The 17,771-nt window shown below is 39.0% G+C and overlaps 3 protein-coding genes across 7 annotated transcripts in view; 1 reads left to right on the top strand and 2 right to left on the bottom strand.

The window, feature by feature from the left end:
* Window positions 1-226: 226 nt before the first annotated feature.
* ostc (oligosaccharyltransferase complex subunit) lies at window positions 227-2,099 on the bottom strand. The gene is made up of 4 exons (XM_008435839.2): window positions 1,874-2,099; window positions 1,013-1,106; window positions 733-930; window positions 227-604 (listed from the first exon to the last, which is right to left on the bottom strand). The coding sequence occupies exons 1-4, from the start codon at window positions 2,010-2,012 to the stop codon at window positions 586-588; spliced, it is 450 nt and encodes a 149-aa protein (XP_008434061.2). The 5' UTR covers window positions 2,013-2,099; the 3' UTR covers window positions 227-585.
* Window positions 2,100-3,359: 1,260 nt separating this feature from the next.
* On the bottom strand, window positions 3,360-7,227 carry rpl34 (ribosomal protein L34). Its single transcript, XM_008435838.1, has 5 exons — window positions 7,190-7,227; window positions 6,723-6,794; window positions 6,541-6,640; window positions 3,749-3,852; window positions 3,360-3,493 (listed from the first exon to the last, which is right to left on the bottom strand). The coding sequence occupies exons 2-5, from the start codon at window positions 6,785-6,787 to the stop codon at window positions 3,409-3,411; spliced, it is 354 nt and encodes a 117-aa protein (XP_008434060.1). The 5' UTR covers window positions 6,788-6,794; window positions 7,190-7,227; the 3' UTR covers window positions 3,360-3,408.
* Window positions 7,228-13,298: 6,071 nt separating this feature from the next.
* LOC103480699 (sodium/potassium/calcium exchanger 2) overlaps window positions 13,299-17,771 on the top strand; it is a 59,569-nt gene continuing 55,096 nt past the window's right edge. For 4 of the 5 annotated variants that reach the window (XM_008435832.2, XM_008435835.2, XM_008435834.2 and 1 more), the window contains exons 1-2: window positions 13,299-13,424; window positions 15,667-16,723. In XM_008435832.2, coding sequence (XP_008434054.1) covers window positions 15,821-16,723 — 903 coding nt within the window. In that variant the 5' untranslated portion in view covers window positions 13,299-13,424; window positions 15,667-15,820. The remainder of the gene's footprint in view (window positions 13,425-15,666; window positions 16,724-17,771) is intronic. The other variant, XM_008435833.2, reaches the window with a different exon arrangement.

The following is a 17,771-nucleotide window of genomic DNA, read 5'->3' as shown; positions in this document are numbered from 1 at the left end:
GTATCTGTAAAGTCACAAAATTTGTTTCTGATCAAAACTGGGCTGTGATGATTGTACCAATTTAAAAATGTATCTTTGAGGCTCTATAAAAAAATTACTTAAATATTGGTGGGGAGGACATCTATGACCCCAAGGTCAATCATAAAAATATGAAAAAAACAAGTGTGACAACCTGAGTAAATGAAGATTTAACCATATACAAAAACAGAAACTTTCAATTTCATGATCTTGTTCAACAATTTTAATACAAAAACTGACAAACACTTTCAGACACTCAACAAAATAACGCAAACGGTTCCAATTCTGTATTGAAATTGGTGGCTCCATCTCATAGACAGCTTCCTTTACACAGTTTTTCTTAAACAAATGTGAATAGGCAGTAACATTTACACAAAGCCTAATAAAGAGATCTGCTAGGGGCTCTGTTTTTTTTAAAGTGTTGTTTTGGTGAGGGTGTTGGTCTGGTTGCATTTCTTGAGCAAAGTCGGTGCTTTCAGTCTTGATAGGTTAAGATTTGGATAAGCGTCACCTTTGTTTATAACTGATTCTATGATTCTGTCTGGCAAATTTCTGTTGTCCATGTTCTTAGCCCATGAGGTATCCTCTGAAAAGATAAGGAGTTGAATTAGCAAAGTCTGGCATGCAACACACAGATTTTAAAATGCTTGATTGAAGACAAAAAAAAAAAAAAAAGTAACGCCAACGGTAATTTACAATTGAGCTTCAACTTACGGCAGCTTCATGCGCATGAAAACTCTGGCCATGAAGAAGCTGAGGAGGACACTGACAAAGCCGATGAAAAGCAGCAGGAAACGATTCAGTTTGGGAATGTTTGGAGCATTGGAGCGGTCCAGGATTATAAAGCCCAGGCCTCCCATGGTGAAGAGGAAACTGGAGGCCAGTCCTTCCATAATGTATTGCCCATTAACTCTGGAAAAGCAAGGAGTCAAAATAAGCTGTGAGAATATGTACATTTAGTTTTTTATGTTTAAGTTCTGAAAATTAGCAATACCTGTATGCCAGAAAGGCAACTGGTCGCTGGTGTCCATGCTCATCTGTCATTGAACCCACACTTGGGGGTTCTACAATAACGTCATAGATAATACCTGTAAGTGAAAGAAAAACACACTTATAAACAAAATGCATGTATAATTAGTATGCTATAGTGTTTGAATAACTATCTCAGAAGCTCTCTACGGAAATTTAAATAGCACCTAGAACTAATAAAAATGTGTTTTTGATACAGAAATCAGACTGCTGATTATCCAGTTGTTAAGCAGACTGCCAAAGTTCAACGCTAAAGATATTTGCTGCACTCAAACACACAGCATTCAGACCTCTCCAGGATATGGGCGGCTCCTAAAGCAATACCAGCTTCCTTAACCAGTCACAGGTATCCCAGCCTGATCACCTCCACGCAATAATTAATGATAAAGGAGCCCCAACCAAGTGCACGTTGTCCAATACATATTAAAGCTGTTCAGCATGTTCTGACACTTTTATTTGCCTTATCTTCTGATTCAATTTTTCTTACAGACTGAATTTCCTGGGGTTTAAACATCAATATTTATCAAAATGAGAGCTTGTAATAAGTCTGAGGCTTTCAGATATGCATTTTACTTCCGTTTTTATGGTATGTTCTATTGGTCAGTATAAATAAAATGTACAAGCTAGCTTGTTTGTCGCACACACAAAAATAACAAAAAGGCTCTTATTGGTTTAGCTGAAAGGCTAATCTGCTTTAACGACTACAAATACAACAAAAGCACATCTTATTGCAAATGAAACAAAACTATGAGAATTAAAACTGCTTTGCTACACTGTGTTAATGAAGACAGGCTAGCCTTCTCTTAGCTTGTTGTTAGCTAGTTACCTCCTGTGATGAGAAAGTAGGACACAATGACGACCGCATACACTGTCATAGCCGACGGCATGTGCAGCCATGTCGGTTTCTTCAGTTTTATATTCGGACATTCGAGCACAGCAAACGGAAAACTGTATAAAGTCTCCATGGTGGAACAAAAAAGTAGCTTGCTTCTCTCTAGCAGCGCTCCTTCCAGCCCAGGCTCGGCTACGTCTGCGCACTGACTTGGTTGACGTGTCCCGGAAGTACATGTGCTTCATTTTCTTTCTTTCTTGCGGCTTCAGCAATAAAAATCACTTTTTCAGAATAAAAGAAAGAAAAACGTTTAATATTTAAAAGAACATTATAATACCCTCCCATCTACGTTACTTAAAGAAACGTCCATCAGATTTTAGTTCAGCAAAATTTACAATGTATTTATATCCCTTTGGGGATGTTTCAGTTATATTTGTATTCTTCCCATATAAAAACGGTTCAGCGATCCATTACCACTCACTTCAGGACTGAAGACAGTCGGAACAGTACAGGGCTTAAAAACTCCTGAAATTATAAGTACAATATTTTTAATTATAGCAAAATGTATTCTTATGTTATAGTAACAAGTGGTTAAACTCCATACAACTCATCTTGCATAAAAAGACATGCAAGCGCATGTTGTCGAGAAGCCTTTAAAATACTGAATGGGGTCTCTACAGCATTTTGCTTATCTGAATTACTTTTAATATTTTGCATCAGGCAGTTGTGCTATTGCGCTTACCATTTCTAGCTTCATGTTCAAGGTAGATAAAATCTTTTAAAATAGAACACATCCATCATTTTCTGTTCATGGTCTTAAAGTGTAAAAATATTTTATAACCTTTTTTGTCTTTTCATTTACATCGAGGCTTTAAGGTAAAATCTTTTTGCACTAATCAATATTTTGTTACAACAAATGGGGGGAGCAAATTATACACATTTGGATGCATTTTTCCCCCCGTTTTCATGGGAACGTGAAAGTGAGTCCACTGGAGGGCGCTGTTAAGTTGCATCTGGTATTTTATCAAATACACTAAAAACCACAAAGTAGAATTGTGATCAATATTTGTGATACGATCCTAGACAACAAAAATAGGGGAGACCTCCATCTTACTTGAAATAAAATAAAAATTACATTGCCAATTTGAGTCAGCATATGCACCAGTTTGCAACTTAAGTAAACAAAATTTGAAGGTTATTCTTATAGCCTATCCATGTTATTTCGTCCATTTTTTCAGCACTTCAAACCCTTTACCTTGCAAATGAACCTGGACCAGAATTTTCTCATAGTGGATTATGACTTTTTTTTTTTTTTTTACAAAAAAAATTTACTTGGTTATTTTACAATTTTTCCACACAAGTTGAAAAGAAATTTAATGCAAGGATATTCATCAGTCAAAATGTTTTGTCTGTCCATTTGCTCGGAGGATTCTTAGTCTTAGCTGATATATAACACAGACAGACAACCCACAACTTCAAACAGATTTGTTTGTCATTTCTTTTTTATTGTGGCAAAACAAATACAGAATTTACTTCGATTTCTGGCTCTGTGCTTGTGCCTTGAGCACCTTGACAACGATCTTCTGCTCCTCAATCAAGAAAGCACGCTTGATCCTGTGAATCACACCACAAGAAGTTTTAATATATTACTCATTAGAAACACAAAAATAAGGATTATAGATTATTAAATGGCAACACAAAAATTATTTGTCCAATGCAGCACCCGATTATTAAATGGCAACGGGGAGAAACGGCACTGAAAATCTTTCAACATCCATGACAGTTTTTAATAGAATTAGGTCTAACATGGGCTTAAGTCCAAATTTTCAGCAAATAAAGGCCTAAACTTAAAATAAAGGCTTCTCTTACCTGTCACGTACACACTTTGCACACATGGATCCACCGTAGGCCCTGCTGACGTGCTTCTTGGTCTTGGAAAGCCTCATCAGAACCTGAGGTCTAACAGCGCGAATCTGTAACAAACATCAAGCGTAGGTTGATTTTTATTTTCAAAATCTAAAAACAACAGATCCCTAAAAGTCTCAGCATAAGGAGCCTCGGTGTTAACGTAAAAAAAATCAATACTATAACATATTCACCTGCAATAACCAACAACAACAATAGCACTAGCTCTGTTTCTCCTCCCATCAGCTGGGCATGAAACTATTTTAGTTCTTCACATCAATGAAAACAAATGATAAATTAAATGCTAATCTCCATTCTTACAGAGCTTTTTAAGACTATATACATGTTACCAACTACAGATTAGCTTTTTTTTTTTTTTAACCTAAAAATATTCTAGATGTTCATGCCGTTTGTTTGGCATTTCACTTTAGGATTGTATTACCATATTTGAAACCCAAAGCAGGTGCAAAGACAATCACTACAAAAAGCAATGCAGAAAAATATAAAAATATACAAATGTACACGAGATATAAACTCTAATACCAACATAACATTTTGAGTAGAAGTGTGCCGATCGATCAGCCACCGATCACGGTCTCTTGTTGCCGATCACACAAACCGATCACCTGCATTTTCAGGTAATCCTGCAGCTTTAACCTCTGTTTAAAGCTGCAGTATCTAACTTAAAAAAATACATTTTACATGCGTATTAAAACTTTCGCTGTCCTAACATGAGACAGATAATCTCTAAAAAAAATTATCAATCTCCTCCCTGCTCTGCATAAATACTCCGCTCAGTCAGAAACAGCCACTCAGAACTAGCAGTAATCAGCTAGCCGCCATGCTATCAGGAGGTTTTCATTCAGTAACTCTGGATTGTTTATTGTAATGGATCCTGTATTTGCCTTTGAATGTTAAGTTTTATACTTGAATTTTTTTGGCAATGTTGAGGTTTTATTTTGGCTCTGTATTATTTAGCCTCTTCAGAGCCTTCATATGTTATCAGTCTGTTAAAGATAGTATTACCGATAGCAGCACAATTTGCACAATGCCTGTTTTGTTTAGTTTTCCTCTTGGAAAGTTATTAAAAACAAGCTTTTGTCTAAATTAAGGTGAATTCATGGTTCCTTTTTCATTGTTGAGTCTGTTCCAGAGATGGAGATCATTTCATCATAAGTTTAAATGGTACCTGTTGACAACTTCTGTTGTAGTTCATAAAACAAAATTTAACATTGTGGCCTTATAATTAAAATTCTAATTTTGTAATGTGTGCTTTACATTTTCATGCAAAAAAAAAAAAAAAACTGCCCAAGCCTTAAAAGTCTTATAATAAAGACCTTTATTTATATGACATTAATTAGTGTGCAGAGATTCATATTGCTCTTCCATACTGCTTGTATAAGAACATACAGCAAATACTGGTTTTCAACAGGACAGATGGTCAAGATAGTTTTTTCTAACTAGAGTCCATTTGAAACTTCTTTGAGCTCAAATGAAGAAAATTGTGTTGTTTCAAAAGGTCAGCAAAACATTGAATTGTGTGTGTGTGTTTTTTTAGGAACTAGGCACTCAATTATAGAAAAACTACCTTATTTTTTATGTGAATATTAAAATAATTAGTAAACCCTTAGAAAGTTTCCCATTAGTTTTACGATATATATTTTTTACTTCCAATGTTGAATGATGTCATTATTATTTTAAAGGACATTATTTTAAAACTACTATGCCCTCCAGAAATAACGGCACCCAAAGGTGAAATTCAACAATCACTTCAGTATCTTTTTGCACATGTCAACAAGTTATAATGTGGTTTAATTTGCAACTGCAAACTGATACGAATAATATTACTACCAAGTTCCAGCAATTCCACAATACAATTTTTTACTACTATCATAATAAAGTTCCTCATAGATAATACTGGCTTTAACAAATAAACGGCCCTTCTGGTAAAGTGTTAATACAGCAGATGAACTGAAACAACATGCTGCAGAAAGTCTTAAAATATATACATTTAGCACACCCTGAACTTCCAAACGGCATGTTAAATATATCTACCGGCTTGTAACATTTTCCACTTGTAAAAACAGCCTAAATGCTGAGTGCATTGTGCTCCAGACTGTAATCCAGCGTCTAACATCATTTAATCAAGATAGTTGTCAAGTTTGTTTACTGTGGTCATCAGTACACTTAAGCAGTTTTAATGCACAAGGTTAAACAATATGACCACAAGAGAAAGGTCAATGTTGATGTTTAGAGATTTTTTTTTTCTCTCAATGAAACAGTCAGTATTTTACAGTAAAATATCAAACAATAAATCATGTTGGAGATGCTTTGACATTTAGGAAACCTTGCATGAAAACTGCTGCTGAATGTTGCTGTTGGGGAAAAAGCTCCCATCATCAGATGTGGCAGGGTAATGATAATATGCAGAAAACCTGACTCTTAAGGGGAAAGTTTTGGCTTAAAATAATCCTTTTTTTTGGCTATTTTGAAAATATCTGTGCTATTGAGAGCTGTAATAAATGTATTCATAATTGATACACTACTTGAACATCTTTACATCCCCACATTGTAATGTTTAAGTAGACTTAAAAGGAACAATTTTGTTCTCATGTTGTTCCAGGTATCAGCATAAGCAAATTCATCCTGTAAGTGATGAATATCTATAGCGGGAAAAATATATGGGGTATTTTAGATAATACTTCTCCCCTCCTTCTCCATGAATAACTACTATGAATCTCAACAGCTGTACTTACTCCACGCAGTCTTCCAGGGCAGATGCCACATGCCGACTTGGGGGCTTTGCCAACCTTCTTGGTGTACAGGTAGACAATACGGTTACCAGGAGTCCGGGACCTGCACAGCAACAAGAAGCTTCATTACTGTACGGACTCGTTAATTTGCGGGTGTACACGCGTGGTAGAAAACTTTCACTTACAGTCTGGTCTTGTTAGAAGCAGTGTTGTAGGACAACCTGCGGCGGTAAGTCAGGCGTTGCACCATGTTGAAGCTGCGAGACAAATTTTATTTGAATGAGAAAGTGGTGGTAATGTTCATTTACGTTGTCATTACTCAACATATGACCAGCTTTGAGCTCTCTTGTCAAGTTTTAAACTCGGTTTATGTATACAGTGGTACTTTCGACACCAATACTCGTTTTTATTAATACTCCACTACCCGGTTGCTCTATTTAGTCCCACACAGCGGCCTTATCCCGGCACAGAAGAGATGAGTAAAAACGTCTTCATAATGCCATCTAACTTATAAAATCCTCGTTTCCCCGAGTATAAAAGCTTACTATGAGTCAAACGATATATTAAAATTGATTAAATTATCTTCGAAACCTGAGGATTACAGTCGATTACAAATTTGTAATCACGCAGAAGAAAACAAGAGCCGCCATACCTGCTTTCGCCGTAACCGGAAGAGGAAGGAGTTAGGCGGATGTTTAAGGTTAAAGCTTCTGCCCCCTGCTGGTGAATGTGTTTACTGTTTTTGGGCTAATGGCTTTTTATAGGAAAATTACTACTTAAAGCAAGTTTTTATTTGCTTTACAAAGCCTTGAAACATTAATAGTACAAAATCCTTCTCCTACAATAGGGTTAACAATATGTGTTACCTACAACTGGTCTGTTTTATTTACGATATTCTGCGATGAATTATTGTAATAATTTGTTTAAAAAGAAGGGTCATTGGCATTGGCTGACTTTAAGACAAAACTTTATTTTATTCACCTTGATACAGAATATAAGGACCTCGTGGAATAGATGCCCCTATTGTCAAATTTGCGTTTTCAGTACTGCGGTGTCAGTAAAAGGAGAAAGTGGTGCAATTTCTTTTTGCAACATAAAATCGGGACACCTGCCAGTAGATGGCAGTAGAGAGCTGACAGAATAGTTTTGTGAATAGGATATTTTTCATGTCTTAGTGTCCAGATGTTGATACAAACATCGTAGTAAAGACACACATTTATTCACTTGAAATAAACGTGTATCTCTTTGCTAGAAAGGTTTCACATTTAAAAGCCTTGCTGGACTTATTACCTTGAGTTCAACGTTTTTATACAATATAGTATGTTTATATGAAAACATTTAGAAATATGGACAAGAAAACATTTCATTTTAATGATAATTTTCTAAATAAATATATATATATATATTAATTCTCTAGTTAAGATTTGTTGTAGTTAAGGTTGTAAAAATGCAACAACAAAAGACATAGTTAAGAATAATCAAACCACTGGTACAGTTTTTAAAATATAATTTTTCACAATAAGGAAACTAATAAAAGATATAGATTATTCACTTTGACTCAATTTTGCATTTTTGATCTAGGGCATTTAATGCTTTCGGTGAACCTTGAAGCTTTTTTCCAAGTAAGCACATGTACATCATCACAGAAATATTTTTCCATTACACATTCCCGTGTTCTCCAGTTGCATTTTGCGAGTCAAGAAATCTCTCGGTGGGTTTTAGTTGGACTGATTTTAAAAGCAGTAATCTTGACGTTATCTTACAAGAGAAAGCTGGCAACGTGGAACTGGGCACTCCAATACTAAATGTAGCCAGAACTCCTAATGGCCTCGACTTTGTTTTCGATTGTGTTGCATTGCCTTACGGAAGTTTTCACACCCCGTAGTGATCTGAACATTAAGGAATGCATTCGTCTTCAGATCCTCTTTGTCAAGACTTTGTAAGCTACTAATACTCTGATTTAATCTTGCCTGTCGCCTCAGGTGCATTTTTCGTCTTGGTCTTATAGTTGTGAAAGTAATAGTAAAAGGGTAACAGTAAAACGGGACTGAATATAAATGCATGGCATGGTTTTATCTGTAAAAAAAAAAAGGATTCACACGAATAAATCTTTTTTTTTTTATCTCCATTGATCTCAGAAGGGTAAAGCGATCAGTGATGCTGTGATTAACTGCAGCTGCACAGGGATCAGGCATCAACTGTTCTCCACGAGATTCAAGGTCTTTTGCAAAGACACCAGAGAAGCTGTCAGCCAAGACAAACAAAGGTTCAAGCAAAAAACAATCTGTGACATCTGCAGGCGGCCGTATTTTCTCAAGAAGTAATTATTCTTAAAGGGTACGCCTCCGTTTTAATTCCAGCTGTTAATCCAAAGAAATATTAATAAATTCATGACGGTCGCAAGTTTTTATTTAAGCCGTCCAATGTCCCGTCGCTGAATTCCAGATTTGTTTTTTGTTTTTCTTATTTTCTTCAAAGAAAAGCCATTTCACCTAAAGTCCACTTGATTACACAAGCCTCTCCAACCTAGGACCCCTCCGCTCCCCACACCCCCATACACACGTACACACACATCCCCTTGGGCCTCCTGTGTAATCTGCTGAGATTTAAACCTGCTGCTCCTGTTTAATAAATCCACTGCGATTAAAATAGGATTACAGCTCCACTTTTGCCTTGCCAATGTCATCATCTCACGAAACATTTTTTTGTACTTCTTTGCCGCTCCTCCCCCTCCTCCTGCTCTTGTTTGGGTTTTTGCCCACGCTCATACTGCCGTCTCCATCCTCCCCGTCCCAGACGGACAGAGGGGCAAAACACATGGACACAGACTTTGAGCTTCTTCCCTCCCTCTCGGTTAAAAACTCATCCCTGCAGCCGTGCAGGTCGGCCCATCTGTGTTGCTGTTGACTTATGGATTAACCTCATAATGCAGCACATATCCTGCATCAGTGCTACACCGCTTCAGATGAGTCTTCTCCATGACAGATAACAATCACCATATGGAAACTCCATTTCTGTTGTAAGGTCCTTTCAATTTGAGCATTTGAAAAGGTGCTGATAATGCTGAAAACTGCCTATTTTAATAGTTCAAACACAGAATACACCTGTCCACGTGGTCAGTTGAAGTGGAGCTAACTAGCTGGATGGACAGTTGGATGGACAGCCAAGTAAATATGTAAAGACGCTGAACTACTTCAGAAAGTTCAGTGAATTTGCTGTCCATAAAGACAACATGCACAGCTAACATGGCGGTGGCAGCATCATGCTGGGGTGACGTTAGTCTCTTTTTGTTCAGCAGAGACAATGAGGTTGGTCAGAGCTGATTGGAGGATGAATGAAGCTAAATATGAAAAGAAAATCTCTTAGAGGCCTGAGACTAGGGTGAAGGTCTTCCATTTTGGTCAAATCATATTAATGTGTTAGAATGGCCTAGTCAATGCCCAGACTTAAATCCTGTTAAGAATCTGTGGCAAAAGTCGAAAATTAATGTTTCCATCCACTTAGCCTGAATCTGTCTTATTTTGCAAAGGAAAATGGGCAAAACTCTACAAAGGTAATGAAGACGTACGAGTAGAGATGTACAACTGTAATGCAGTAATGTACCTTCCAAATTTCTAAACCATTAAACTTTATTGTTTTCACTTAATAATTATGCACTTTGTTGTGTTGATCTGTCACATGGAATCTCAGTAAAATACTTGGAGCTTTGAGACTGCAATATGACAAAATGTGACAAAAACGTTTTTCATGGAAATGAAGTTTATCTAGGATTTGCCGTTCATATATTTATTTCCCTCATCGTCTAAAAGGCCAGAAAGGCCTTTTAATATAAATCACTTTTTTTTTTTTTTTTTTTTTGACAGAACAGAGTTCTGGTTTAATTGATTCCAACTATCCTCTTCATTGGAAAAAAAAAACTTGCTTCATTATTGCCACCCTATTTACATCCCACTGCTTGTACCTCACTGCTGACAAATCCACACAACTATGCGGGGCACAAAGGCTCGGATTTAGCTACCCGGCCCACCCAAAGTTAGGATGGGCCGGGTAGGGGGAGGGCAGGGCCAGCATGGAAATTTCTGTTGCTTTTGCCACACCACAGATTATAGACGAATCAAAAGAACTGCCACCATCGCCCCGTCAACCCGCCACCGACCCCCCCTCCGCCCTCCCCTGGTGCAGCGTACATGACCAATGACCAGTCATCACTTTTATGCAGCAAATGCAGCCAGCTCAGGACAAGCCTGTAATGTTTGGTAGAGGAGAGGCTTGTCCGTGCACAGTGGGCCCATTGTTGCAAAATAGCTGACAGCTTGGATCTGATCTCATTTGATAGGCAAAAGTATTGACAGATCTAATTTGAACAGCTTGTGGGGGACTTTTTGATGCTGATGCGTCCTGATTAGACAAGCTTCTACAGAGAAACATCATTAAAAAGATGGAAGGGGACGTGTGAAGGCCCGTTTGTGTCACCTGCTCTATTTGTAATACGCACATCCCGCTAAAGATGCAATAACATATTGCATATGTAGTCGCATTCAGTAAATTAGAATATGTGGATCGACGAGGCTCATTTGTCAGATTCAAAGTAGCTTTTGAAAACAGGAGCCATTAAGTGTGATGGTAAGGTATCAAACATACTTTGATATATTACGCTGACATTTCTGTACTGGTCTGATGTAATATTCTCAGCTGAAGTGTTCTGTTTTCACTAACTGTAAGCGGAAAATTGTCGCAATTAGGAGAAGTTTGGAAACATCAGTTTGTGTTTTGCAATTAATCTCTTTAGTATGTGTCACAAAGTGAATTGAACTGAAACAAATGAGCTTTTCAATAGTATTTACTGTATATATCAGATTATTCTGTTCACCCCTCCATGGTCACTGAAGATAGGCACCAGACATATTTATTATGATGGCAATGAGAAAAACCTGTGCAACGTGCAGCATGGCCTACAAAAATTAAAAACACAAGATCCATCAGGTTAGCCAAAAATCATCCCACCAGAATGCAGTACAGGAAAGTGTAGACACTCCCAAACACCAGAGTAGTGACTGATAAAATGACATGAAGCAAGTTGATGCTTTCGACCTTCATGTTTCCTGTTAGGTAACAAGAAATAGCTGTGGAGTGAAACAGAAAAGCACAGAAGGCGAGAATCAATAAGGTCAGCGACATGTGATTTATTATTCGGCACCAGGCCATTACTGTCACACAGACAGTGTGTAAACATTGCATGTCTGCTTCCCTCTAACGGAGTTTAACCTGCCTGGTGCTAAGTGGTTGAGGTTTTATGCGACGTGACAGGGGAAACATGCAGCTCAGGGCGCCGTTAAGGCTTTATATGCAGTATCGCATCCATCCATTTCGTCTCTCTCTCATCCATCCTGACTGTTCGGCTGTCAGATAAAAGCTTGATATATGCACATTGAAGCAACTGTGACCTTTTTTGATTTGTGTTTAAATACATCAAAATTAGTTCAACGTTTATGGAAATGTGCTTATTCTGTTAGAGGCTGTAGACAGTAGCATAGCTCCCAAAATAATTTGCTAAAACATGTTATGGAATGACCAAAATATACCCTCATGTAACATATATACCTGCCAGAATGCATATGTTATACTCACAACCTCACCTCCCCCCCAAAAATATAAACTAGCAGCATGTGAATCACACTTGAAGCAAAGTTTCTATTATATTAATATTACAGCTTCAGAAGAAAACTACATAAGATGGGATGTGAAGCAATGGCAGCTCTTACACTGGCAAAACAGCATCGTAATAGATCATATAAAAAAAACAATACCAGCATTCATTGGAATTTTCATTCAATACTTTTCTAACTTCCTGCTGCAGTGGATTGTGCTGCAGTGCTAATGTTAACCTATTTAAACAACAAGGGGAGACATTTTTGGATGAAAATACAAACTGATGTGTTGTTGATTGCTACTTGTATAAAGTTGCTACTGAGATAAGATGCTGTATCCTTCAGCTGCCGTAAATGGGTTTGGGTGGTACTTAGAGGCCTTAAGAGTGCTTAAAAAAAAGAAAAGAATATGTATTCAAAAGTCTTTGAATATTAATTGGCATGTTTTTATATTTTTTTTTTCAATTGGTTATGTATTAATTTCAGTCAAATATTATTTTAGGGGACAAGCGTCGTGTTTACACCACTATTCACTATTATGCCTCGCTTTTATATAGTGATTAGGTAGACTGGGAAGTCAGATACAATTTGGTGCAATTTGCTTAATCCAAAGGGTGAGAATGCAATATAAAGGTGATCAACTTCATAAATCTGCGTTTAGCTTTAAGAAATGGTGCCCCAGCTTGCAGGTAACCTTGAAATGACCCAAGGCGTGCAGTCGGAGCGCTGAGCTAGAGCGCATCCACCTGTTCCGTCATCAGAGGAACGGGGTGGGGTGGGGTGGTGTGGGGGGAGGAAGCTGCTGCCTTTGCTGTGTAACCACGGCAACTCCTCCCTCTAAACTGAAACATCACCAAAGCCTCCTCTGCGTGAACCAAACAGGGGAGGGACGCAGCCTGTCGCCTTACCTGGCTTCTATTAACCTGTTATTAATAAACCAGGCAGATCACGTGGTCGGCCAAGCCGAGAGCATCATGCACCGTTTTCAACAACTAGAGGTGATTTCTCTGCACTCATCACCGTGAAGGATGCTGCTGATCCCGCTGCTGTGAGGCTCTCTCTCTCTCTCTCTCTCTCTCCGTCTGTTTACAGAGCTCCTCCTCTATCGTCAGCGAGTGGTCACAATTTTTTTTTTTTTTTTTTTTGGGCTCAATGAGAGCAAGAGGGCACCGGAGAGGATTTCCTAATCTCAACGTGCAGCCGAGCCGTGCGCCTGTTTTTCTCTCGCCTGTGTCAAAGGTAAGGCATGACTCTGGGTGCGCGTCATGCGCCTCGCCAAAAACAGGGGGACACGGATAATGTTGGACTCTTTATGTTGAGGTGGGGAGGGGGTGCGTGGAAAGGATGGTTAGTGGTTTAAGCGGAAAGGGCGAAACTCAAGGGCAGACAGGGAGTGGAGAGAGGGGAGGGAAAACGGAAGAGTTCAGCTGTGAAGGCAGCAAGCGTCTCTTAAGAAGTCAAACAGTGCGGGCAGGACGCATGTGTGCCGGTTGTTTATCCTCCTTTACCTGCGAAGCGTCACGTTATTGTGTTGTTTTTGTTGTTGTTGTTTTTTTTTTTTACAGACTGCAATCAAGTCATGTCTGTGAACAGCGGGCGTCGTATTTCATTGTATATGTTTTCTTGGTAAAAACAGCAAATATGACCCTTTTGCTCTTAAATTGTTGCGTGATCCGTTCATTCAGTCATGATCGTGCTGATGCATGATAAGTTTCACTCTCTGCATCGTATGCAGTTATTTTGCCGAGTCGTAAATGTGAATCACGGCTGATTTTGTAGAGCAATCTTATCAGTTGGGCTTCCGAATAAGGATGGTCATGGCCATCCTGTGGTTAAACAATATCAATTCTTGTTTAGTTTTGTTATAATATCCCTGTACTTTGGTTGTCTTAACTCTTTTTTTTTTTAGCTTTGTCTTACAGAACAACAATCATATGCATTAAATAAACTCAGTTATTGTTTGCAAGAGTTTCAGTTCAGTGTTGTCCCCGGGGATAATATTTCAGGCAGTTGCTCAAATCAGTCTACTTTTTCTGTCTCCTTCTACATTTAGATTTGTACTATAAAGCTCAGCTTTTATGTTTTTTTTCAGCTACTTTGCTTTGTTTTTTTCCCTCTGCTTTACTCGCAACTCCTCTATGTTTGTCTGATTTCCAGCTGTTTCACCAGACACTCTTTATCCTATTTTAGTCCAGAAAAATCCATTTCAAATGTCCTGTTCAAATGTAAGCTAAACAAGGAAACTGACAGATTAACGGCAATAACTTTTCAGCTACGTTTAGATGTTAATTTATTGCATTGGATTGTTGTTCTGTCTAGCTTAGACATCAGTAGAGGTATTTATGCATTGCATTATGGTGAGCGCTGGCACCCTAAGTAGTCTGCGGCTATGCAACAAACTGCAATGCACTGTGAATATGGAAACCTCTCTATCAGATCCAGCAATAACTGATTCAGCAAGTTGAGTTACAGTAGCTTGTCGGTTGGTTTAGACCACACAGGCTTTAAAGAACCTCGGTTGTCGGTGACCCTCTCAGCGGTTCAGCCCGGTGTTTTCCTTTGATCCACTTTTGAGAGTTACTGACTCCTGAAGACTGGTAACAATTCACAAAAGATGCAGTTCTGAAGACACTCTGACCAGATTTTTACATGTGCTGTATAGAAAAAAATCATAACTTTCTGTGATAATTAAGTCAAGCTAAAATGTGTGTTAGATCAGTTAGAATGGCCAACGTTTTTCTTTCTTTTTTCAAAATACTGGAAATCATTTTTCTTATCATTTTCTTCAAATTTAGAAGTTTACTATGACTGCTATGTATTTAAACCTTTTGGGAAAGCCCAAACCATGACATCATAGCTCCATAAGCTTCTGATCGGTATGTTGGGCACGTCTGTAGATGTGTTTTAAGGCAACAACCTGGAACATAATCCTTACATCCCATCTTGGAAAAATAAAAAAGAAATCAGGAAGGTAATTTTGAGCCTCCTGAAGGCGTCACGTTTGTTCAGTGAATTGAATTCAAGCATTATCAACATCCAATCAATGTAGTTTTTAGCATGCAGAGACATTTTGTTTCCTAGAAATACATTGCCAGGAGTAGGTAAAAATTTCAGCAAACCTTTGTGAGAACTCTATAGAAGAATACAGAAATATTGAACATGAAACTCGTTTCTGCTATTTAGAAACGAGTGCATCGAATACAGAGGACATTTGTGTAAACTTCTCAATTTGAAGAAATTCTGATTTCAACTGGTTGCCAACAGGTGCAATAATTGAAATATAAGTGGTCTAATTTCCTGCATATGCCAGTGGTCATGATGTTGGACCTGAATAAAGGCAATCTTGTAACTTTTCTGTCACATTTTCTCTTTGTTTAGACAGAGGCCAAGAATATCTTTTCAATTGAATTTGGCCTGGCGTATTGACTTTCCTCCTCATTAAGTTGTGTAATTCTTCTCCTATTTTTTCAACGTTATCTAGTGAAGGCTGATATGATGACATCCCTTGGAAAACTGGATCCCGGACAGCGCCGACAACCTTCTCATCTTATTTGAATCTGAGGGAAATACAATGTTTAACTCCCCAAAGTTCCTAAGCACCTGTTAAGAGCGAGGACACTGAGAGCTGCACCATCATGGCTTCAGATCAGCCCAGCATGGACTGTTTGGAGAAGAGATCTGCAGAAGGCGCTGGCTGCAAGCAGCTGGGACGGAGATATTTGCGGAAAAAGCTCCGGCCTGTTCGGGTTTTGGGGTTGGTCTTCAGCCTGGTGGCTTTAAGTGCCGTCTCCGTCAGTGCCTTGAGCAGGAGATCAGATGGGCTCAGCGAGCCATCGCTGCCCCAGGTGGATCTTCAGCAGTCAGCCCCACACAGGACCCTACTTTTCACCCCAGACCAGGCGGACCCAAATGTGTCCGTTGACATGCCCATAGCCATGAAGTCCACAGCAGATGACAATGAGACACAGGGGGAGTACCCACAGGACCTTTTTAGCCTGGAGGAGAGGCGACAAGGAGCAGTGGCCCTCCATATGTTTGGCATGATCTACATGTTCATTGCCTTAGCCATCGTGTGCGACGAGTTTTTTGTTCCAGCACTGACGGTAATCACAGAGAAGCTCTCCATCTCAGATGACGTGGCAGGTGCCACCTTCATGGCGGCCGGCGGTTCGGCCCCGGAGCTCTTCACCTCCATCATCGGAGTCTTCATCTCTCACAGCAACGTGGGCATCGGCACCATTGTGGGCTCGGCCGTCTTCAACATCCTCTTCGTCATCGGGATGTGCGCCATCTTCTCCAAGGAGATCCTCAACCTGACGTGGTGGCCGCTCTTCCGCGACGTGTCTTTCTACATCCTGGATCTGATCATGCTCATCATCTTCTTCTTGGATAACATCATCACCATCTGGGAAAGTCTCACACTGCTCTCCGCCTACGCTGCCTATGTGATCTTCATGAAGTTCAACAGCACGGTTGAGGGCTTCGTCAAGGGTTGCATGCACAAGAACCAAGTGGTAGAAGTAGAGGTACAACCCAAGGTGAGTTGAAAATACAGTTTTTATTTAAAAAGCTGGGGTCATTTCACCCCTTCATGTTTTTTTTGTACCTTTGTAGTTTGCTGACATGGCATGTTTCTATGTTTCCTACTGAGCTTACGACATACAATTGAATTAAGCTCCATCTGAGATTTGTACATTTTTATGACTATTCATCTTCATTATTGGCAAAAATACCAAACTACAAATTGAAATAAACTGATGCGCAATGTTGAGCTACAAAATTACGGCAATATGTAAGTATGTGACGAGTGTACCAACTGGCAAACTGACCCCTTTAAACATTTTATTTACGTAGTCTTGACACAGGCTTTCGCTAAATAAATAACAAAGTCGGCCGTTTAGAAGATCTGAGCGCATCTCTCAGATCTCTGCTGCCAGATCAGGCAGTGTGTATGAGCCACTGAAAAACACGTCCGTTGCTCATATCTCTTCCCTCATTACTTTTGAAACACCAGAAAGTCGAGAAAGGAGTGCTGTCAACAGCTGAACAGGCCATTTCACATCAGTGATTGCCTCTACACTGCTGTGAAGAGCTGACAAACAGCGTTCTGCTGCGAGATTAATAAAACGCAGCGAAATGTGTAATTCTGGGTTAAGCTCTACACTTTATGTCTCAGTCTGACAAACAAATCCCTTAGAAAATATGAGGGCTGACTTTAACCCCATCAGTTTAGGATTTTCCTCAAAGCTCGTTTGACGAGGTCAGTCTTATTGTCTGAGATTTTTCCCTTTATTTTCTGTGTGTGAAAATTGACTCCTGCTCTGCGTTTCGCTCCTTGCAAAAAGAAGGTCAGGAAAATCTTGACGCCGTCGGTCAGAAATAGCATCATTCTGTTACTTCAGCTGACACGGACCTCCTCAATGACACTCGAGGGCAAAAGACACCGCAGCGCAATTTGATACTGGTGCGGAGATTATCCTCACGGATTTTCCTTTGTGACAAGAGATGGAAATTAAATTTTCAGAAAGTTGTATTTCAGAACTGTCATTAAATTGGGATTTATTCTAAGTACACGATGGATTGTTT

The sequence above is a fragment of the Poecilia reticulata genome, linkage group LG18, assembly GCF_000633615.1.
Source record: "Poecilia reticulata strain Guanapo linkage group LG18, Guppy_female_1.0+MT, whole genome shotgun sequence".
Classification (NCBI taxonomy): domain Eukaryota; kingdom Metazoa; phylum Chordata; class Actinopteri; order Cyprinodontiformes; family Poeciliidae; genus Poecilia; species Poecilia reticulata.
Note: the sequence above shows the minus strand (reverse complement) of the source record. Positions and strands in the feature narration are given on the sequence as shown.